Raw genomic sequence first — 24072 nt, forward strand, 5'->3', positions numbered from 1 at the left:
AGAAGGACAGTCAACAGACCGGAACCATGATTTCAACTGTAAAGGTAAAAGTTAAAAGTTATTTTTGTATTACTATTTTTGGTAGAAAACATTATATTTATAAGTCCAATCAACGACATGAAGTGAATAAGAAAAACATAAATCCTAATATCATATTTTTGCAGTGAGTAGCTGTTTCTCTGAGTAGACAGCAGAGTGATACTTAAATGAGCTCTTGGTAAATTTTCAGCAGGTTAGTCATGCTGTCTTACACCTGTTACAGCAGCATCGTGTCAGCACAACAGCTCTTTCAAAAAAAGTCACACGGGCTGAGTTCTACTCACTACAGCGATGCCGATGTCCACTGAGACTTTAACAAAGCCAGAGTAGAAAATAACTGTCTCTAGAGCGTGTAATAGATCTGAGATGTTTTAAAAAGAAAGTACAATGCGTGTTAATTTCAGCATGGGTGTTGCTAATAATATTCTGCACTCTTTGTCCTGTAGAAAGCCATTAGACCTGTGTGGGCTGCCAGAGCAATCCATAAATCTGCAGTGGAAGGTAAAACCTTTGTTGTGTTTCATTCTGTCAGTTCACCAGGAAACACATTTCTCTGTTTCACATTTTCCTTTTGCTTAGTCCAGACCGTGTTTTTTTTTTTTTTTTTCCTCATTGCATTCTTCATTCATTCATTCCTCCCTGCAGTCTTGAAGCAGCCAGCGCCCGAGGACACAGTCACAGCCAGTTTTGGGAAGTTTATCAGTGAAATTAAGCCCCAGCATCTATCCCCTGTAGTGCTCCACCGCAGTAAAAGAATGGTGCTGGACAGCATTGGAGTTGGGCTGATCGGAAGCACAACAGATGTGTTTGAACTGGCCCTCCAGCACTGCCAGGTGAGTTGGGGAAAGGGATTAAAAATAAAGCTTTCTTATTAATGTTTCCTCCCATATAAGGCAGTGAGACAGGTGAAAGCAGAAGCCTGACCTTTCTTTCTGATTATTTTTTTAGTTTAGGTGTTTGTCATATAACTTACAAAGAAACCTGTTGAGGTCCCATCGTTATTTAAAGCTTTTAAACGTTTAGTTTGTGTGTGTTTGTGTGTGTGACTGTGTACACTGAGAGTGTCAAATGTTGCATTGTGCTTACCTGTCTCCGTCGCTTCCCCTCAGAACATGTACGCTCCTGGTGACACCAGCTCTGTGTACGGACGCAGGGGCATCAGACTCTCCCCGATACTGGCAGCTTTTGTCAATGGAGTGGCGGTGAGTATGAATAAGTGGAACAGATGTGTCAGCATGCCCCAGACAATTTCACGTGCACAGAAACCTGTACCACTCCTAAAAGGTTGCATGTGTGTGTGCTCAGTTTTTGGCCCAATCCTGGCTGGTAAACAAAAGTAGGAGTTGGTGGAAAATCTCAAAAATTTCCATCATTAAATCAGGACATCTGCAAACATTGCTTTTTAAAGATGCCATCAGGGTGCCAAGCTCATTTCTATAGCCTGTGTTAGTCTCAGACAGTAAAAGATTGTAAAGTGAGAGGATTTTCTAATGAAAAACCGCCTGTGACTGAGCCAGGAAGAGTGTGCGCACTAAAAATAATCATTTGGGTGTAGAGAGCTAAATTACATCATTTAAGCACAAACACGATGCTTGGTACTGGGTTATTTCAGAAACAGCAAGCACCTGTTTTTGCCCTAAGCTCAGGAAATGTATCAGTAGCCATCTAATTCATTTTAACATTAAACTAATGCTGTGCAGGGCTGTGATGTCCAATCATTTGATCATAAAAATCTTTTTGGTTCAGACTCACTCCATGGACTTTGATGATACGTGGCACCCTGCCACTCACCCCTCCGGAGCTGTCCTTCCTGCTGTGTTAGCTCTCAGTGACATGATGCCAGCTAACAATAAGCCCAGTGGCCTGGACTTCTTACTGGCTTTCAATGTTGGCATTGAGATTCAAGGCCGACTACTGAGGTTCTCTAATGAGGCCCACAATATCCCCAAGAGGTGAGTGCTTTAGAGCTCTATAGGTACATTAAAGTATGCTATGCTTAACTGATTGTATCATTGATATTAGGTTAGTTTCTCATTGACGATTCTGCATAAATGACTCTGGCTCTGCTGATCTCTACCCTGCAGTTTCCAAGCAGGCTGCAGAGGTGTAATGCACCGTCTATGAATTGTGTCAACAAGCTCTAAAAGGCGTGTTTTCATGCTCATGCAGGGACAGCTGAGACTCTGTGGGTAGTTTTACCACTGCTTAGCCATGTGGAGCAGAAAATGACAGAGGACTCTTTTTGCCATGTGCTTACACCCTCAAATGTGTCACCACATTATGTGCTTGTTGATTACTAAAATGACTAAAAATCTCTTACCACTCATGAAATGAGCTCACTTACACAAGTAAGAGGCTGTTTGGAAAAACAATCTTTCAGACAGGAGCTCTATTATGACCATTACGATATGTAGCACCCATTTAAAATTTAGAAACAACTAACCAAAGTTTCTGTTTCTTTCTGATGAATTTTCCAACAGGTTCCACCCTCCTAGTGTGGTAGGCACTATGGGAAGTGCTGCTGCATGTGCACGCCTCTTGTCTCTGGACCCCACCCAGAGCAGTCATGCATTGGCTATAGCTGCTTCTCTAGCAGGAGCCCCAATGGCTAATGCTGCCACTCAGTCCAAACCCCTCCACATTGGCAATGCCTCCCGTTTGGGGCTAGAAGCAGCTCTGCTGGCCTCCAGAGGCTTAGAGGCAAGTCCTTTGGTCCTAGATGCTGTTGCAGGGGTAGCCGGCTTCAGTGCTTTTTATGAGGATTATGTGCCACAGCCTTTACAATCACCCAGTAAGGACAGCCATATGTTCCTGCTGGAGGAACAGGACATTGGCTTCAAACGCTTCCCTGCTCATCTGGGGATGCACTGGGTGGCAGATGCTGCAGCCTCAGTCCATAAGGTTCTCGTTGGAGTTGGCCCTGGCACCATCTCCCCAGCTCAAGTGGAGGACATCCTGCTCAGAGTCCCCAAATCGAAGTACATAAACAGACCTTTCCCAGAGTCTGAGCACGAGGCACGCCACTCCTTCCAGTTCAATGCTTGCACTGCTCTCCTGGATGGAGAAGTGACTGTGCAGTCCTTCACCCCCGCTGCCATGAGCCGCCCTGACCTGCACGCTCTGCTGAGCCGTGTTCGCCTGGAGCATCCCGATGACAACCCCGCTAATTTCAACCGCATGTACGGTGAAGTCCAGCTAACCCTGGTTGGGGGCGACACTGTGAAGGGACGCTGCGACACCTTCTACGGTCACTGGCGCAATCCACTGTCCAACGACAGCCTGAGAAAGAAGTTCAGGAGCAACGCAGAGGTGGTGCTTCCCTCAGAGAAGGTCGAGCGGCTGATTGAAGTGGTGGAGGACCTGGACCAGCTCAGGGACTGCGGGAACCTTCTCTCACAACTGCAATAGACTTTGGTTTTGTTGGAGTTACACAGTAGCCTAACAGCAACACAAATATTCTTGCACATAAAAATATTCAAATCAAAATATGAAAAAATCTACATGTTGAGCCATCTGACAATTTTAATATTGTAATATAGACATATATTGTTATTATCTCGGTTCATGAAAAAAATCAATATTTTGAGATAAGAAGTTACATTACAAAGGGAACATTAGGTGGGTTCTATCTACTGAATGCTTTCCAGTATTGCTGCTGTATATACAATGCATTAAGAGTTGTGCTTTTCCAAACAATGGATTCCTAAACGGGGTAAAAGATTGTTGCTTTTAATCTATATATCTGTTTCTATTGTCCTTCAAAGAAGATAATTTCAGTATTTCTGTTTGTGTGTTTTCATCTAAATAAAATTACAAAAAACGCAAAAAGGCATTGTCTGACATGTTCTGTGTTACATATCCCAGAGGTGCTTAAAGAGTTAGATAGCTAATGATGCAATAAAGTAGAGCACCAATGGTTTGTCAATAAATGAATCACACCCATTAGATAGTTCAAATACATGTTGTAGTATCTGATTTGATTATCAGAAGAAATATGCACATATACTTCAACTGACACCATCAGAACATCTACAGAGTGAAAGAAAAAGTTGACAGCTGATTTTGTCTTTCAAGTGTGTTTATTTGGAGTGCAAACATAAAGATGTGATAAAATGCAAAATAGTGCTGGGGAATGTAGGCTGGTTTCCTCGTTCCTGCTCCTTGAGCTTATGTGTGTTTAATGACGCGTCCACTTCAGTCTCACACAATGAACTGGAATAAACTTGAGTTTGGATCGTAAATGAATAATTCACAAATTAAAACAAATCAAATTGAGCTTAATGAAGAAGAAAAGAAAAGGCACTTTTAAGTTAATCTTTAAACTTAGCTAACAGTACCAACTTATTACCTTTGGTGCAATTTCAGTGGTTTCCCCTATTTCATAAACCTTTGTCTGGTATTCATCCTCTTATGCATTCATATTCACATTCATCCATATTCTTTCACCTATTCAGTTTAGGGTTGCAGGGTTACAGGGGTGAGGGGATTGCATCCTCTCCCCTATTTATCATAGAGCAAGAAGGGGTACTTACACCTGAACAGGTTGTTGGTTCAATAGGGTCTTATATCACATGGAAACATTTAACTATATAACCGTGTAAAACTGAAAAACAATGGTGTATTATCTGATCATAAAAGGCAAGGACACAATTTTTCCCTCTGTACCCCAGTGCAATGGATTTGAAAGGAACCAATCCAGGTATGACATAAATGTAAACTATTAACCTTAATACACAATATTTAAGAAACATATTTGATGAACCATTTAAAAATTACAATAATTCCAAAAAATGTCCCTCTATCACCAAGGGCTCAAAAGTAATAATTTAATTAACTGAAGTAATAAATAGTGTTATGGGCAGATGTGGTCCACTGTATAGCAGAAAGAAGAGCATTTTGATTTCAGTTATAATAATAACATTAAAACACGATATCTGTTCTGTTTTTCGGTTCAATAGGGTCTTATATCGCTGATAAACAGTTTCATAACAGACAACTGTGTGTTTTATTTATGTAAATTTTTCTTTAACTGTGGGCACGCAACAGAATTTTTAACATTTTTCCTTTATAAGATGAAGGCTGGATAATGCTCTTTAATTTTTTTCATTTAGTTGCTATTTTTTTCCTTTAGTAGCTATTTTTTCCCTTTAGTAGCTATTAATGTGAGGTCTAAACATGTGTCCAAAAATGTGCTGATGCAAGCAAATAATTGCCAACAAAAAGAACTATTAGTGAAGTGGGAAAGACTTTGAGATTAGCAGATAAAGACTTACATTCCTAACTGCTGTGTTGGCCTTTCACAACTGAAAAAAAAAAAGAAAAAAGTTGAGAGTTTGCTAACACTCGTTGGAGCTGATATTATGAACTGCTGGATATGTTTGTTTTATAGTAACACAGAAGCATAGCTACAAGAGAGTTTGCTAACACTCGTTGGGGGCGACATTGTGAAGGGAAGATGCGACACCTTCTACGGTCTCTGGTCCAATCCACTGTCCAATGACAGCCTGAGAAAGAAGTTCAGGAGCAATATTTGTAGTATAGATTTATATTATTGTCATCTTATTTCATGAAGAAATCAATATTTTGAGATAATACATTACATTGCAAAGGGAACATAAGTGGGTTCTATCTAACGAATGCTTTCCAGTATTGCTGCTGTATATACAATGTATTAAGAGTTAACAATGCTTTGTGCTTTTCCAAACAATGGATTCCTAAACAGTGTAAAAGGTTGTTGCTTTTAATCTTTAAATCTGTTTCTATTGTCCTTCAAATTCAGTATTTCTGTTTGTGTGTTTTCGTCTAAATAAAATTGCAAAAAACGCCTAAAAAGCATTGTCTGACATGTTCTGTGTTACATATCCCAGAGGTGCGTAAAGAGTTAGCTAGCTAATGATGTAATAAAGTAGAGCGTTACTGGTTTGTCAATAAATGAATCACACCCATTAGATAATTTAAAGTCAAATGCATGTTGTAGTATCTGATTTGATTATAAGAAGAAATATGCACATATACTTCAACTGACACCATCAGAACATCTACAGAGTGAAAGAAAGAGTTGATAGCTGGTTTTATGTTTCAAGTGTGTTTATTTGGAGTGCAAACATAAAGATGTGATAAAATGCAAAATAGTGCTGGGGAATGTAGGCTGGTTTCCTCGTTCCTGCTCCTTGAGCTTATATGTGTTTAATGACGCGTCCACTTCAGTCTCACACAATGAACTGGAATAGACAAAGGGGTCTGTGTTTGGATCGTTAATGAATGACATTTGTTGCAATTTCAGTGGTGTCCCCGATCTCATAAACCTTTGTCTCTTATTCAACCTCTTATTCATTTATTCATCCATTCTCTTTCACTTATCCAGTTCAGGGTTGTGCTGGGGGGGGGGGGGGGGGGGGGGGGGGGGGGTCCCACCTATCTATCATAGGGCAAGAAGGGACACCTGAACAGGTTGTCAGTTCATTAAGTGTCTTGTATCACATGGAAACATTTAACTATATAACTGTGTAAAACTGAAAAACGATGGTGTATTATCTGATTATAAAAGGTACGTCTTTAATAAGTATTTGATAAAGACACAGTTTTTGTCATTTTCCCTCTGTACCCCAGTGCAATGGATCTGAAAGGAACCAATCCAGGTATGACATAAATGTAAACTTCTAACCTTAATACACAATATTTAAGAAACATATTTGATGAACCATTTAAAAATTACAATAATTCCAAAAAAATGTCCCTCTATCACCAAGGGCTCAAAAGTAATAATTTAAGTAACTGAAGTAATAAATAGTGTTATGGGCAGATGTGGTCCACTGTATAGCAGAAAGAAGAGCATTTTGATTTCAGTTATAATAATAACATTAAAACACGATATCTGTTCTGTTTTTCGGTTCAATAGGGTCTTATATCGCTGATAAACAGTTTCATAACAGACAACTGTGTGTTTTATTTATGTAAATTTTTCTTTAAAGCAACAGAATTTTTAACATTTTTCCTTTATAAGACGAAGGCTGGATAATGCTCTTCTATTTTTTTCCTTTAGTAGCTATTTTTTCCCTTTAGTAGCTATTAATGTGAGGTCTAAACATGTGTCCAAAAATGTGCTGATGCAAGCAAATAATTGCCAACAAAAAGAACTATTAGTGAAGTGGGAAAGACTTTGAGATTAGCAGATAAAGACTTACATTCCTAACTGCTGTGTTGGCCTTTCACAACTGAAAAAAAAAAAAGTTGAGAGTTTGCTAACACTCGTTGGAGCTGATATTATGAACTGCTGGATATATTTGTTTTATAGTAACACAGAAGCATAACAACAACACAAATATTCTTGCACATAAATATATTCAAATCAAAATATGAAAAAAAATCTACATTTTGCATATTGCAGAGCTCAAATATAGCAAAATACATTTTGAGCCATATCACTATTTTTAATATTTGTAATATAGATGTATGTTATTATTATCTTGATCCATGAAGAAATCAATATTTTGAGACAAAAAGTTTCATTGCAAAGGGAACATAAGTGGGTTCTATCTACTGAATGCGTTCCAGTATTGCTGCTGTATATACAATGTATTAAGAGTTAACAATGCTTTGTGCTTTTCCGAGCAATGGATTGCTAAACAGTGTAAAAGTTTGTTGGTTTTAATCTATATATCTGTTTCTATTGTCATTCAAAGAAGATAATTTCAGTATTTCTGTTTGTATGTTTTCATCTAAATATAATTACAAAAAAGCAAAAAAAAAGGGCATTGTCTGACATGTTCTGTGTTACATATCCCAGAGGTGCTTAAAGAGTCAGCCAGCTAGTGACGCAATAAAGTAGAGCCTTACTGGTTTGTCAATAAATGAATCGCACCCATTAGATAATTTAAAGTCAAATGCATGTTTTAGTATCTGATTTGATTATAAAAACAAATATGCTCGTGTACTTTAACCAACACTATCAGTTGAAGTACAGGTCATAAAATGTGCTGATGCAAGCAAATAATTGCCAAAAAAAAAAAAAAAAGAACTATTAGTGAGATAGGAAAGACTTTGGGATTAACAGATAAAGACTTTGGTACATTCTTAACTGCTGTGCTGGCTTTTCGCAACTGAAAAAAAAAAAGTTTGTCGATGCATCACTTATATAACTACAATCCAATCTAGCTGGTGAAGTGGATAAAAGCCAGACAAAGTTAGAAAACTACACGCATATGTATTTGCACAGGGAGGTTATCACTGAATATTGCGTAATTAGAAAATATAATAGTAGATGATTAACAGAGAATTTGTGTGTTTGAGGGGGTTATTATATGGAATAAAGATCATAAAAAGATGTTATAAAACACGAAATAGTGCTGGGAAATATAGTTTTTTTCCTCATACCTGGTCCTTGCGCTTATAAAGACAATATTACTGATATGAGCAATAACAATAATAAGGAAATGATAGAAGGAAGGATATAAACTATTTGTACCTTATGGGATAACTGTGATGATTGTATCACACATCATTCATTATAATTCCATTCCTATGGACTACACTGTTTCATCATGAAAAGGATTACAGCTAAAAATACCCTCCTCTGTGTTAAAGCCCATCTACGATGAGGAAAACCCTTAATATGATGCAACATGAATCCTTTTGTATTGGGACACACTGATCAACAAGTCCGAGAACTCAAACACAATAAGCACGAATACCACAGGTTCAGCTATTATACTTTTTACACCCACATCAAAACAGACAATATAACGGTGGTGCAACACCAACCCTCCCCATGCTCATCGATACTGCTTCTGTTGTCAGGTAGCAGAGGGGGTGTTTACAAGTGGGTTATCTGTGTCATCAGTGGGCCTTTTCCTTGACAACAAAACAAAAAACTAGAACAATGAGCATTCATGCTAAAGGGTTAAAAATCAGTGGAAGACAATAAAAGGTATGTTTGTTATGCAAACGTCACTTTAACTTTAAGGGAAAGTCCTGAATGGGAGAATTGTAAACTGACTGAGAGCTCTGGAGAAAGAAAACAGGTTATATAAGACTTCTGGTTTCAGTTTTTCATGAGTAAAACCTTGAGTCAAATAGCCCGTAGCTTAAAGCTTAAAGACTATGTGAAATTCAAAATCTAAACAACTCTGCAAGGAAGTGTATTCCCTGGAAAAATGAATTCAGGGCTTCCTTTTGGAAAGACTTGACCGTTGAGTGCTTGGTGACCGAACCTTGACACACAAGATGATGACTCAGGAAGTGAATGAAGGCCTTCATGCTCAGGACTAAAGAGAAACCGCTAACCTGAGCTGGGGGATATTGTTAGGCATCTGAAGACTCAATGGCCCTTCACTAATATGGATGGTTGAGGTCCCTAGTCAAGAAGATTTTCAGAAACGTGGTGAATTACTATAACTAAAGGCAAACGTCCCTGTAAAACTGAAATGTAACACAGCCCTTGGCTTTACGTCTTGTGACGGGGCGGATATAGGCAATAACTGGGTCATCTGTAGTGTCTTGTTATGGACATGAAAAGAAATCACACACGTTTGAATGCTTTGAATGGGGGAAAAAATGAGAATATAAAAGATGACAATAGCTGTGGCACCACTACCAGAACTAAATTTGTATTTATTTGTTAATAAAGGGTTTTTTTTTTAACTTATAACATCCTTGTGATTGTTCTTCACTAAATCATAGAAACGTGTAAAAAAATAATAATAATAATCTAAACAAAAGCTAAAGAGGCAAAGTTCATGAAAAATGTACTTTGTGCCACTGCCAAAACTCTGGGCCATAACTGTAGCTCATATTGTGTATGTCTGAAGCAACAATAAAGAAATCAGCAATATAACATATGTGAGCCAAAAAAATGGTCTCACTGTGAGTTTGAGAAGCTACAGAAAGGGCTTACCTGTTCATGAAAGGGCTTCAATATTATGTTATATACAGTTCAGTATACAGCAGTAATTTTAGCCTTTCAATATAAGCTGCAAGAAGAGCTCCAAAACTCTTCTGGCATTAACATCAGTACAAACACGGCACTCCGGGAGCTTCATGGCATGGATTTCCATGGCCAAGCAGCTACTGCAGATGCAACGTGAAAGTGGCACAGTACTTAGTTCATACAGCGCTTTTTTAGGTAGGGTTTTTCAAATTTTTAGGCCATTTCAGTGTTTTGGCTCTTTGATAAATCAACACTGACTACATAATGTCGACATCAGACCTTTTTGTTATTCTTCTCCAACAAATTCATCTGATCAGATGCCTTATGTTAGTGTGCCGTAACTATCGATTTACTGCAATCTCACATCCTCTATCACAGCACACTTATAAAATGGTTTTAGTACTACTCTTGCATGTAAATAACTTAAATCCCAGGATTTTATTTTTCACTCTTAAACTAATGTGCAGCTAAACGCTGTATTGCTGAGTAATGCAACTGTAGTGCTGCATTAATTAATGGCTTAAGAACTCATAGTGACAAAAACAACACAAGAAATGGTAACAGTAGGAGCAGATATTTATCTTGTTTCCAAAAATTTTATTTAAAAAAAAAAAAGCAGAAATCCAACAGAGCCTTTGGTGCACATTATAACCTTTTATTTTCCTCTGCAAAGCAATGTCACAGACAGAGTTATATAAAAACCTTCACAAGTGCCCATTTAAACTTGTGGATAAACATCCTCTGGTAGTATTCTTCACTTTTTCTACTAAACTGTGCCTGCACTGCCTTGTCCAAACACAACTAAAACAGAAACTTAAGCAGAGCTGAACATCCACACCCTGTCCTAATGACTCATAACAGACTCTAAAATAACAGTTTAAACTAAATACAATTATAGTAAAAGCAATAATTTTGCGTTGTATTCCAGACTAGAATGAGTTTGGTGGGCTGGTGAGTTATTTGACATGTCAGTAACCAAGGCCAAAGAAGTATCAAGAAGAGTCCTTTGCTGTTGACTGGTTATAGTTTGACACTTCAATAAGATTTTGGTCAGGATCTCTAAAGTACAGTGAGGTGATGGTCCCCACGGCCCCCGTCCTCTCCACGGGACCCTCTTCAATCTTGACTCCACAAGCCTGCAAGAGGAGAAAAGGACACAGACCATTTTAACAAGCGCTGATTTTTTTCTAACTTCCTTTCCTCAAAATGGTTACATAATGTGACCTGTAAAATCAAAACCACTTAAGGAATTGTGTGAACTACCTTAAGATGAGCAGCTACTTCAGCTAGAGGGGTTTTGGTTATGAGACACAAGTCTGCAGAGCCAGAGGTTGGATGTTTAGCTTTTGGTTCAAACTCCTGCCCCCGCTGGTGAAGGTTAAACTTCTGCTGCCCAAAGCTCAGAGCCTTGCGGTTTCCCTTGAAAATGCAGATAAGATGTGAGTGGGTGTACAGAAGACTCCAGGCTCAAGACTCCCAATCAAAGTATGCCACCTAGTGGACATTTTTTTAAAAACCATAGCAGTTCACTTTTTCTACTGCAATGCAATGATTTGTCATTATAATAAACAAGCGTATTTAATAGAAACATGCCCAACAGCAATAATAATAATAGCAATGGGTTTTTACTGTGCATACCTTAAAAGTGACCACCTCCATGCCAAGAACTGAGCCGTAAAAACTGATGGTATCTGGCACACTTTTCACTGTAAGCACCAAATGATCCAGATGGCTCACTTCAACGGGACAGGTTCTTTTGTATTTGACAGTTCCTAGTGTTTGAAAGCTGGTAACCTACAAGAGAAAAGAGAACAAACTTTGATTTAGGAGTTGACTTTGTCGCCATGAATAGAAGTGGCTGTAGTTGAGCTGAGTGCGAACAGCGACGCTCCGTGGTGAGTGTGTGCTTCGGCCCGTAGACGTGTGAGAGGTGAAAGGAAGCCGTATACACTGGTTTAAAAAAAAATCGATTTAGCTCTTGTAGCTTGTTAGCCCATATCCTTAGCTCGTCAATATAAACTCGAGCCACTTACACCATTAACCAACTTCACTACTCGGTTCCGTCGCTTCCCTAAAAACGGAAGTCTAAACTGTTTTTACGTCTAAACATCTGCAGCCTGCCAAAGTTTACGGGAAAACAGTGGTGATAGGTGTGCACTGTTAGCCCTTTAGCCAGATAATAACGCATTTTACCTTCAGACAGCTCTTCTGAAACTGCCATAAACGACCTCCAGCTGCCCGGAGCGCCATCCTGCCGTGATGTGACAGCGGTAGGCTACTTCCTCGTTTTTTCCACTCGTGTCCTGTGAAACATTTACCACAGCACAATGGCCGTACGTTTATATGCTTGTCGAAACATGCAGTTTATACAGAGTGCATGGGCATAAACAAGGACCATTGTTTTTTGTCTGTCGGCTGGGATTCTGAGGGGTAATAACAACACTAATCGTTTGACAGGTACACCTGTGCAGGTACGGCTGCCCTGCCGTAAAGTGTAATCATGCGTTTAATGTAAATAATAGTCTGAGTTTTGTTATTGTTATTGAGGTCATATTGATGTACTGCTTTCCTCTATTTAAATAAAAACAGTGCTCAGGGTAAACTACTAAGTACACTAAGCCCGTCATTTAATGCACACATTACAATGCTCACACTATCCCACCTTTATAACATTTGCAGTATTGAATTTCAAACAAAGGGGTCACAGTTTTTTGGTTTGTGATATAGAGCCTGCTGATAGGCAGACTCATGATCCATCTACTTGTTCTGGGATGCTTTAAGGATCTGCTCAGAGGCCCGTTAATAAATGACTGGCAAAGTACAAATAAAGTGCACTTTCTGGCCATTTCATTATGTACACCTGTTCAAGTGCTTGTTAATGCAAATATCTAATCAGGCAATCACATGGCAGCTTTGCAGCGCAGTTAGGCGTGTGGATATGGTCAAGATCACATGCTGAAGTTCAAGCCAAGCATCATAATCAGGAAGAAAGGTGTACAAGTGACTTGGAAAGTTGCATTGCTCTTTGTACCAGATGGGCTGATCTGAGTGTTTCTGATAATGGTCTGAAAAAGAGAAAATGTCCAGTGAGCCACAGTTTTCTGGGTGAAAAATACATAGTTAATGTCAGAGGTCAGAGGAGAATGGCTAGGCTGCTTTAGACTGATAAAGCCAATAGGAAGAGGATGAGGAAACTGAGGCTATAAGTCACACAACCTCACCAAAATTGGACAATAGAAGATTTCAAAAATGTTGCCTGGTCTGATAAGTCTCGATTTCTCCTACGATAGTCAAATAGTAAGATGAGAATGTGGCATAAATGCCATCAAAGCATGTATCAACAGTTTAACTGCCTCACATCAACAGTTCAGGCTGCTGCTGGTGGTGTAATGGTGTGGGGAATATTTTCTTAACACACTTAGAACCCCTCAGTGCCAACTGAACGTCGTTTCACTTGACCGTGTCCGTCCCTTTATGACCACGATGTACCAATCTTCAGAGGACTGCTTCCAGCAGGGTAAGTACCGTGTCACAAAGCTCAGATCATCGTAAACTGTTCGCTTTACTCAGATGGCATCCACAGTCACTAGATCATAATCCAACAGAGCATTTTTTTGGATGTGGTGGAATGGGAGATTTGCATCATGGATGTGCAGCAGCTGAGTCTCGCTGTCATGTCAATGACGATGCCAAAATCTCTTGAGAGATGTTTCTAGCACCTTATTGAATCTGTGCCATGAAGATGTAAGGCAGTTCTGGAGTCAAATTGGGGTGGGGGTCCATCAAGGTGTAACTAGTGAAGTGGCCAGTGACTACAGCTGTGGACGTGTTCATTTGATCAGACAGCCCAGTAAGTGTAGAGAATGCATACTGGCAAAGCATTTCATAGCATAACAACTTGTTTAATTCAGCGGTTAGTTTTCATTTAACACCCAGTAAACATACTGCACTGGGTGGATCACAGAACAAGGCCAAAACTAAAGCATGGCCTATGAGGGAACATACATTGTTTACATGTTAATGGTATTCAACATCATCTTGCATTCAAACCTTTATGCTCCACAAAGGGAAGTAATAGTTGTGGCTAAGACATCAAACAATAAAATAAGAAATGTGACAGGATGGCTTTAAGAGTGTTGCTTTTTTTTTTTTTCCTTTAGCCAGTGTCCCTGTTCATCAACAGTGCTATTAAAACCTACAGAACTTCTAAATAAAATAAATTCAACACATAATGGGTAATAAGTCTTCATTTCCTTACTTTTACAATTGCATGTATTGCACACAGATATGGAGCATTTGCTCGTGAGGCAGGAGGAGGGCACAGTGGTCAAGAATCTTGACTTTCTTATGAAGCAAAGCCCAATGAACAATAATGGAAACTTTCCCACCCCAGACTTGGTATATATCAAACCTTTGGGGTAATAACTTAAGCTGCAACTTAAACATGAAGGTGGACTGACAGGTAAAGAGATCTGTTGTGGCTTGAGCTGAGGAGGCAAGTCTGGATTGCCATTTTATTCAATCTGTGATTATTTCACTCTGCCAAGACCACAACTTATTTCATATTTAATTAATCCAATTGTTAGTAGAAAAAAAAGAATCGAGAAGAACAATAACACACAAAAGGATCACAACTGTGACATCATTTAGTATTAAAAGTAAATGTCCTTTTGCATCTGTGTCATGCCTGCTAATATTTTAGAGGTGGGGAACACACAACTTGATACTGACAAAGCCTCCATTACCCATATTGAAAAAGCTTTCATTTTCTCATACGATTACGTCTGGCATTACAATAATCAAGAAAGTAACAATACAATATTAATCCAAAACAGACTTTAACTTTGAAAAAACAAAACAAACAAACAAAAAAAAAAAAAACAAACCTAAAAAGTTCAACATTCTGGGGGGTTTTTTCTCTGCGAGTTTATGGTATATCCCGCTCAAAAAAAAGAAAAAAAAAAAGAAAAAAAAAAAGAGTTTGTTTCTTTAGGGTGAACAAGAATGGAGAGCACAAGTCACACTGTAAATTGCAAAACACTTTGTCCTCCATCCTTTGGACATCACAATCTGTAAATAATTCTGCTGTATACATTGTTAGCACCTAAACATTTAAAATCAAATTCAGAGAGTAATTGCAGACCATCATGACCCAGATCTTCAAATGAGTTCATTTACAATCCGAAACCAATTCAGCGATACAATGTATGATTCAAAATTATTTTACAAGCTTATTTACAGCTAATACTTTGAACTGGTGTAACTAGCAACTGTACCTACACCCAGCTAATGTTGTACAAGGGGCCATTCGGGAGTTGAGAGAACAGAACAGATTTGAAGTGCCTGAACTACCTGCAAGTGTGCAGCATTTATAATCAGAGGATTTATTTTTATGAGATATCAGTCTACTTGTGCGCATGGCTTGATGCAACGCAACACTGCACAGCCACTACGGGTTGATAGACAGCACGCATCGCTTGTGCCCCACTTTGGACTGCAATAATAATAAATGTCTAACTAAAAACTAAATATTCTCCATCGTCACTGTAAGGAGCACCCCAAATAAAACCTGTTGTCTGCGATACGATCAAACTCACAAATAGTATGAAGGAAATACATTTCAACAGCGGAAACACGTTTTCTCACAGCCTCTTACAGACTTGGGAGATATTGGATTACTTCGGCTGAGACAAAAGGCCTTCAGTCTGTCAAAGAGTTACACCACACTCTCTCTGTTGGCTGACACTAGGACAGCCCTGCGGCAAATGGGGCACGTGGAGTTTTCGGAGAGCCAGCGGTCTATGCAGTGTACATGGTACTCGTGAGAGCAGGGAAGCTTGCGTAGCTTGTTCCCTTCTGCATACTCTGTTATGCACACACTGCAAGTCTTCAAGGCATCACTCTCTCCAAAGTTGCGCATGGAGAGGTTGTCAATCTGTTCTTTGGTCAGCCCCTGAGGCTGGTCTTCATCATCATCATTTAGTAGGAAGAAGTGAGCAAGTCGCAGGAAGGGCAGGGAGCTGGGCTCCTCCAGGCCGATAGGTGGTCTTGGTCGAGCCCTGCCACCAGTGGGAGGCGGACCAGTGGCAAGGCCTTCATCCATATCAGTCTCAACCGTCCTTCCTCTGCCTCCAGCAGCAACCTGTTGCTCGTCAACGTCAGCAGCAGGAGCATCGGCAGGTGTAGCATCTGGATTATGGAGGGCTTCTATTTCTGCAGGAGCATTGGCTCCACGGTTTGAATCTGAAGAGTCCGAGTCCGAGTCCATGAGGTAGCCGAGCTCACCAAACCCAGTCATGATCTGCCGTATCATAGACTGGAGAGCCATTGAAGTTGCCTCTCCCAAACCTGCATCGGAGATTCTTCGGATGGGGATGCGAATAGTGCTGACGTAGGTCCTCACACCAGCACGCTCAGAGCGCGAGAAAGTCCTACGAAATCCACCACGTTCACTCTCATACATAAATGTGTTGTTTGAGTTCTGGGAGCGCGAGCGAGTACGACTAGCAATGCTGTCTCTTTGCCGATATTCACCTGGACGCACACGCCGCACCTGAAGATCAAGCATAATAGTAGGGGGACGGCGCCCTGCTGCGCCCCCTTCGCCCCCATAGGCTTCTACCTCCTGAGAGGCAACATTGTTGGCCTCTGGAATAGATTCTGCAGCTGCCCTAGACTGCTGAGCATCTCCATCAGTGTGGCTTGGTCTTGAAAGAACATGCTGTCGAGTCCGTGAGCTACCCTCCACTTGAGGTACAGGGGGAGCACTGCTGGAAGAACTGCCACTTTGAGAGATGTAAGAATGCCGTGGATTAGGGAGTCCATCAAGTTGATCCAAGTTGAGAGGGGAGCGGCTCCTGGCTAAACGGGCCCGAGTCCTGCGTGGTTCTGGACTACGGCTGCGGGGTCTCCTTTGCCCTCTGCGTGGAGAAGGACAGAGTGGTGGCTGCACTGGCAGGGGAGAAGGTGAGGTGGGAGATTCACTTACAAGCTCTTGTGAAACAACCTCTTCTAGTTCAGGCTCTGGTTCCACTATGACCGCCAACTCATCTACAACTGGTTCTTCTACCACTTCTGTCTCCATGGGAACTGGTGGTTCAGCATTTGCCACTATTTCTTGACCCTCTGGAGCTTGTTCTGGAGACTGTTCTGGCAATTCTTCTGGAGGTTGCTCTGACCTTTCTTCTGGCGATTGCTCTGACGATTCTTCTTGCGATTGCGATTCTTCTGGAGATTGCTCTGATGATTCTTCTGGAGGTTGCTCTATAGATTCCTGCTCTCCCTCGACAGCTGCCTGTTGCTCAGCCAGATTGCGGTTCACACTGATTTCTAGACTGAAGCGAAAATCGCCACTGTTCGGGTTGGTCTGGCTCACAGCCCGCCATGACTGATTCCCACGATGACCGGTTCTAGTTGTGTTGCCTGTGCGCCTCACAGTGTTCAGCCAGTCAAGCAGACTATCGCCACTGGCAGGATCCTCTGAGCTTTCCGGTTGTTCTGAAAATGAGCAGAATTAGCAAGTGAGAAATCATATTTTGACATAAAAGCACAGTCAAAGAATGAGGAAAAAAAACAATATATAGAGAAATATCAAACGTACCAACTGGATCTTCTACACTTTCAGTACCAGCGGTGTTATTCTGTTGCTCAGGACCATCTTTGATTTGCTGAAGTCTATTGAATAACTCATCTTGTGTTACCTCACCTGGAAGAAACATCACAAAATAACATTCTGTTATTAACAAAGAAAAAATAAATAAATAAATAAATCATCAGCAGTCCATCTGCTCCTTAAGGGTTAAGTTCGCTTCCTCTTCTCAAACAGCTGGTAGAAAGTGCCAACTTAACTCCCTACAATAAAAACAAATATTGGATTTAATGCAAGGAAAGAGGGGAAGCTGACAGAAGAACAAGCTACATAGAACTACATATCTTTCAGCTAGCAACCTAAAATAAATACATTAAAAATATATTATTAATAATAATCATTACATATATTTTGATTGTTCATTTTTCTTTGATCACAGCAACAGGACAATACTTAAAACCTCTAGACTTACCAGGGCACGACACTCTCCAGTCATAGCCCTCTCTTTGTAGGGTGCTCCACTACACGCTCCAAACTTACTTTCCCACTCCCACTCTCCTGGGACAGAAATGGATTGGACGTCTTCAATAGTCCATAGGAGGTGAAATTTCAAGGATAGCGGCAAATCCAAAACTAGCCGAAGGTACTTAAGCTTAACATTTACTTTAACTTCTACTGACAAGCAGGAGCTATGTAAAGATGGGAGGACAGAGATTAGACCAACAGGTCATAAATTTTTATATCAATAAAACTGGCAGAAGACAGCTAAAATAAGATGAACCAAAAGAGGGGCTTTCGAGAAGGACCATCTTTTTCTCTCATGACAAAGTAGGAGAAAATTACTCAGTGACAGTACAACTGAAAATAGAAACTACACATGATATGTACGATGAGGAAAACCATATCGACATCAGCATATAGTTTAGTGCAGGAAATTCCATTACATCAGATTTTATTTTCAAAACATAATTTGGGGCATCAGACTATTTCACATAGTTTGGTAAAGGCAATGAAATATAGCTAGAAAGTTGTTCACTTTAAACTGTGTGGTTGATGAATAGCGTTTTATAAGAAATGTCTGTTGACAGTTCGTGTTTTAGTTAACTAATGCTGGGCTTACACTGCGATTTTTGGCCCATTTTGAGCCGATTTTTGAGTAGTGCGACCGTTTTGGCAATCGGCCCGATTTTGGCCTTCACCGTGCATCGTGTAGTATACGTGGGGTAACGAGAAGCGATTAACACCTCACGACCAGCTCCCGATCATCAATCGCTTGGTCGCGAGGATTTCGAAATCCTCGCGAGCGTCGTGAGGCTGTCACCGCAGCTTCTCACACTGCGCACGGGCAAACACAAATGTCAGCGAAAAAGACGGCGCAGCACGGCAGTGCAGCCTGTGATCTGGACACAAGCAATGGAGGCACATCCGAGCCTTTTCGATGTGGCCTCACAAAATTATCACAACCACAACAACCGTGAAAATAGTTGGATCTACATTGCTGCTCAATCACAGCTGCCTGATCAATGTTTTTCATTAGCAATTTAGCAAAGTTGATGGTGGTGGTGTGCGTGTCTGTGTGAGTGAAAGACAGAGAGGGAGAGCGAGCGACAGAATTTCTGTTATAACCTTCATTTTTATGGACGCACAGTGTGAGCACTCAGGTCGCATCAGAGCATCGGGCCGTATAGTGTGAGACCCTGCATCGTGATCTATGAACTTTTAACCCCTGCGAGTCAATCGTGCAGTTTGAGCAGAAGCTGAATAACGCGACTGAAAAAAAAAAAAAAAAAAAAAATCGCACAGTGTAAGACCAGCATTAGAGGTAAAGCTACTGTTATATTACAAAAAAAAAAAAAAACACATTCCAACTACAATTACTACAAAAGATTGTTCAAAGATAAACTGTAACTCTACTTTCCACAAACGGCCAAGAGATTTATCCACCAAGAAATCTGGGTTTGAAAACAAAAAACAAAAAGAAAGCCTGTATGTGAAAAATACTGCACTGTCAGTGTGATTTTCAATGCTTACTGCTCAATCAAGGTGCCTTGTGTGTGAAATTATTTACCTTTCTTCATATCAATAGCATATTCCTACCTTCCTCCCAGTTAAACAGCTGAAAACTTTTAAAGAGAGGTGCGAGTTCAGCAGAGAACATGGAAAGGGAGCGCAGAAAAGAAAATGATTTACACAGGTAAAGATTACTTTAACAAGACTAAAGAACAGACAGGTTAAAGATTTACTACCTGGAGTGCCCAAAAGGTTGTTGTCTCTCATGAGACGGTAGTCCTCATCACTGAGATTGTTGACAAACTGGTAAAAGGCCTCCTCCCTGTCCAGGCGGTCCAGCTGCCTCCTGCGCTGTGACTCTGGCAGGTCACTGCCATTCTGCTCCACGCTGTCAGACCCCTCCATTGGTTCAGAAGGGAGGGCGGACTAGAGATGATCCAATATTCAGCAAGATCCAGTTGCTTCAGAAAAAAGTAAACAAAGGATTAGGTGTTGATCTAAAAGACATGAGCATGCCCTCCTGCAACTGGGATTCATTACCAACCACTCATGAAATGTATTATTTGATACATCAAGTATTTGCACAAAGTATAGCAGTTATTGTAGTGATGACAGTTAAGAAGAGAGGCAACTGGGCATCGAAATTAGGCATAACCAGGCACCATGCAGCATCAAATAAGAATAACGACACATTAGCAAATGTTAGCACCGGTAACGTCTTCAAAGCATAACATGGAGCCACACTTGTAAGTTGAGCCCATATCGAAACGCAAAATACGATTTCCTCGAAAATGTCACATGTATTTTAAAGTCGTATAAATAACTCAGATAATATAATGATCTATGTGACTGTAAGTCGTACGATGAAGCCGTATGTTGCTCAAAGTCAAAGTCGAGATAAAAACAAAATGGCATCATCTAGCTTAGCTTACGCTGGCTAGCGACCAATTAGCATGCTACATAGGTGCTAACGCCGGCTACTTCCATCATTTTCAACCATAAAAGAGGACCCATCGTGTGTCTAATGACCTGTAAATCAAACAACAAGCAACTCGCTGTGTAGTGACTGCAACATCATCCAAACAAGATTATTCAATGACAAAGCAATCCGGGTTATGCTGCGCTAACACTAGTTAGCTTCCACGTCAACTAGCCGAGTTAGAAGCGTTACAAACGTCTTATCCAACATTAGCTTTTAACTTTGTGCTAGTGCTCGCTTTTACATCAGCCCCATGTGAATATATGAGGCAAAACAAAGCTGAAGCTGGAATCGTCTTTTGAACTTGATATTATTCTTGTTTACCGTTACTGGACATTGACTATAAACATCACGGTTTCATTAAAAATACATTGAACTACCATTAGTATCACCGCAAGCTAACGACGTCAACCAGTGACGTTAATAGCCATAACCTAACCAAAGCGATCCAGCTAAAATTAGCTAGCTAAAGAGAGTAAAGTTAATTAGAACGGATACACCATCTGTCACCAAAACACAAATACATTACCTGCTTGGCGATGTTAACGGCAGCGTTATCGTACAACCCAGCTGCCCTTTTAATATTCTCCCAGAAACGATAGACTGTTTAGCTAAGTGCGACTGCCAGATTCCATTTTCTTTCTTGTAGGAAGCCTAAAATGATTTTCCGGAAACGGACGAAACATTTGGGTTTTACCCCGAGTGATTCCTTACAGGCACTGGCAAATGTCTCGCGTTTAGGCGTAGCGATGGAGGCCAGGTGAGACAGGCGCAGCGTTCCTGAGAGACTGAAATCAGGGCGATAAATATTTTTGGATTAAAAAAAAAAGACGAACAAGGATGTTTGTTGACGAGGGGGCTCCGCTGGTGAGCTGTAGCGTCGCTGTGCGGTCGCTAATGCAAAATACTAGGTAGAGTTTTGAATTTTTAAATGGCTAGCATAATACAGCTGTTTTTAGGAAAGTTAGAAATTAATAAATTAAAACAATGAAAAAAAATCTCTGTGTTTTTGCAGAAATTCTCAAATGAGATTTAGCTCTTTGGCGGACAAAAGAAAAAGCTTATTTGAGAATTTATGAAACATTAGTTTCATACAGTATAGTTCGTATTGTTTACATCTTTTATAATTATACGCCCTGTGAATGTTGTACATAAAAACAAGATAGAATGCATTTAATGTAATAATAATGTGGGGACTGAATGATGCAAGTTTATAGTTCAAAATTTCAACTGCTGTAACCAAAGACATAAATGCATAAAGTCTTTTGGGATAAATAAAGTATTTTTCATCTCATAGTCTCATCAGCTGAAAGATTTACTTTACCTACCTTTTGCCAGGAAACTGTCATTTTATTAGTTATTATCTTGTAGGGTGACTTCATTATGCCATTACGTTGATGTGGCCTACCAGTTAAGACACCACAAAACTACAGTGTCTATAGTTTGATTCTTTGCTTTAAGTAATAGTCATGTCTTCATTTGTTGTGTCTTTGAAGATGTGTTTTGTAATAAATGAAATAAAGCTTTTGTAGTACCACTTCAAATGGCTTCCAACTACAAACAAAAAATGGGTCTAAAAGACAGTCAAAGCATTTAAAGTCCTGAAACAACCCAAGTGTAAGGGTTGAGGAAGAAACACCAGAGACTTATATCAGTCCGTGTATATATTTTTAAGGCCAGGAGGGAGCATTATTGCTACAGCATACCAGAAGAAACCCAGTGATGATTGTTTGGTAGTAGTGCTTACAGGTAATTTGTAAACCAGCGTGGGGAAAAATTGCTCACAAACTAACAAGACACAAATTTGTGAAAATTACCTGGAAATACCATCAAGAAAACCCACTGGGCAGCTATTGAAAGCCTCTGAAATGGCTTCAGCTTCATTGTTCTAACACAGAGAATGGATTACCCAGCAGAAGTACTGTGTCATTTTTAATGAACTCCGCACATCAGATTAGCCCGTAAAGCTTTCTACTAAAAGAACTCCCTTTGTTTTACAGCAAATCTGCCAAAATGTATAACAATGTGTTGCGTAATTATTTTGTTTTTTTGGTTCCCATGATTGCACTCAATAAACCTGAACTATGAAAACATGCCAATCCCTTTAAAATGTTGCTTTATAGCTCTATAATTTTTTTTTTAAAGATAAAAACAGTTGTCCTAATGACAAAGCTGGCTTATGGCTGTCTATGCAGCATAAGCACATACTGACAAAACAACTAGCATCTCATTTAATAACCACAGGTGTACCTGATCCATTGCATTAGACATTCCATCTTATAATTTGCTCGCTCCCTTATCTGCTACGGGTGACTAAAGAACAAAAACAATGCTAATACCAGCTGACAATTTTGGAGGCATACATCACAGGATCTGTTTATGGTCTCAGACTGTATCTCCAGCTCCAATTAAGCATGCCAGAATGAGTTGCAGTGTGGACCACAGCAGCCCAGCTCAGAGTTATGGATGAGCAGTCACTCTAGCAATGCCTGACCCTGAGTGCTAATTAGATATGACATTAAAATAACATGAGCCAAAGCCAGACTTGTGCAGAAATTAAAACGACTTTCGTCTAAGAATCCTCCAATATAACAACCAGGGAAAGACTAATTGGAATTATTAAGGTTGTTTTTACACTTACACGTTTTGTGGCACGAACAAACTGAATGGAATTGATAATATTTATCCACATTACTGTTATTTTAGTAGTATCACAGAGAAAGGTGGAATATTTACTTAGCAGAGATGCTACGTGGCCTTTACTCTTGACATCTTCATGTAGTGTCTGCAATATTAGTTTTATTTTCCACAATACTCCACATCACAACCTTTACTAATTGTGTTTTGAATGGAGTGAAGCTGTTTGCAGATATGCTGGTAGAGTGAAGATTTGTAAATGTACTCCAGCGTGATAGTAGTTCCTGGTTAAAGCAATGGCTGGGTATTATATTCAAATCAGCTTTAAATAAGCTACTAGAGTGAAGCTAAGCTAGTAGAAGCTAGGAGAGAAGCTATTAGAGATTTGTAAATTTACTCCAATGTGATGTAGTTCCTTTTGAAAGCAATGGGTGGGTGGTAAAAAAAACAAACAAAGCAAAAGACAGCCCAACTCTCAAAAAAATACAGTTTTAAGTTATACATTTAAATTTTATTTAAATTAAATTAAAAGCTAGTAGAGTGAAGATAATCTAAAGATGCTGTTAGAAGCTAACAGAGAAGCCAGCAGAATTGAGATTTGTACGACTACTACTTTATTACTCTAATGTGATGTAGTTCCTGGTTAAAGCACTGGGTGGTAAAAAACACAACCCAACTGTCTTTAGAAAGCAGCATTCAAAATCTTAATTTCAATTAAAATAAGATTTAAATAAACTACTGGAGTGAAGAGTAGCTAGCGAAGCTAGTAAAACCTAGCAGATAAGCTAGAGAAGCTAACAGACAATTGTAAATTTACTCCAATATAATGTAGCTCATTTTTAAAAGCAATAAGTGGGTGGTAAAAAACACAACCCAACTCTCTTCAGAAAGCAG

General features: G+C 39.8%; 3 protein-coding genes across 6 annotated transcripts; 1 reads left to right on the top strand and 2 right to left on the bottom strand.

The window, feature by feature from the left end:
- Window positions 1–473: 473 nt before the first annotated feature.
- Window positions 474–3447, top strand: irg1l (immunoresponsive gene 1, like; the record flags this gene model as incomplete). The annotated part of the gene is given in 5 exon segments (XM_063488716.1): window positions 474–540; window positions 685–872; window positions 1149–1241; window positions 1786–1991; window positions 2520–3447. Coding segments are annotated over 5 exon segments (1482 nt in total), but the record flags the coding sequence as incomplete, so codon positions are not given.
- A 7161-nt stretch (window positions 3448–10608) lies between these two features.
- Window positions 10609–13742, bottom strand: glod5 (glyoxalase domain containing 5). Of its 3 annotated transcripts, none has more exons than XM_063491741.1 (5): window positions 12869–13742; window positions 12158–12267; window positions 11603–11758; window positions 11228–11383; window positions 10609–11100 (listed from the first exon to the last, which is right to left on the bottom strand). In XM_063491741.1, the coding sequence occupies exons 2-5, from the start codon at window positions 12212–12214 to the stop codon at window positions 10957–10959; spliced, it is 513 nt and encodes a 170-aa protein (XP_063347811.1). In that variant the 5' UTR covers window positions 12215–12267; window positions 12869–13742; the 3' UTR covers window positions 10609–10956. The 3 variants fall into 3 exon arrangements, with proteins under 3 accessions (XP_063347811.1, XP_063347803.1, XP_063347795.1); XM_063491733.1 differs by having other exon boundaries at window positions 12825–13742; XM_063491725.1 differs by having other exon boundaries at window positions 12158–13742.
- A 103-nt stretch (window positions 13743–13845) lies between these two features.
- Window positions 13846–21297, bottom strand: rlim (ring finger protein, LIM domain interacting). 2 transcript variants are annotated; one of them, XM_063491706.1, is made up of 4 exons: window positions 21071–21297; window positions 19799–20023; window positions 17565–17669; window positions 13846–17461 (listed from the first exon to the last, which is right to left on the bottom strand). In XM_063491706.1, exons 2-4 carry the CDS (start codon window positions 19965–19967, stop codon window positions 15681–15683), a joined length of 2055 nt encoding a protein of 684 aa, XP_063347776.1. In that variant the 5' UTR covers window positions 19968–20023; window positions 21071–21297; the 3' UTR covers window positions 13846–15680. The 2 variants fall into 2 exon arrangements, with proteins under 2 accessions (XP_063347776.1, XP_063347784.1); XM_063491714.1 differs by lacking the exon at window positions 21071–21297 and adding an exon at window positions 20272–20898.
- Between the last annotated feature and the right edge of the window lie 2775 nt (window positions 21298–24072).

The sequence above is a fragment of the Pelmatolapia mariae genome, linkage group LG2 (genome assembly GCF_036321145.2).
Source record: "Pelmatolapia mariae isolate MD_Pm_ZW linkage group LG2, Pm_UMD_F_2, whole genome shotgun sequence".
Taxonomy (NCBI): domain Eukaryota; kingdom Metazoa; phylum Chordata; class Actinopteri; order Cichliformes; family Cichlidae; genus Pelmatolapia; species Pelmatolapia mariae.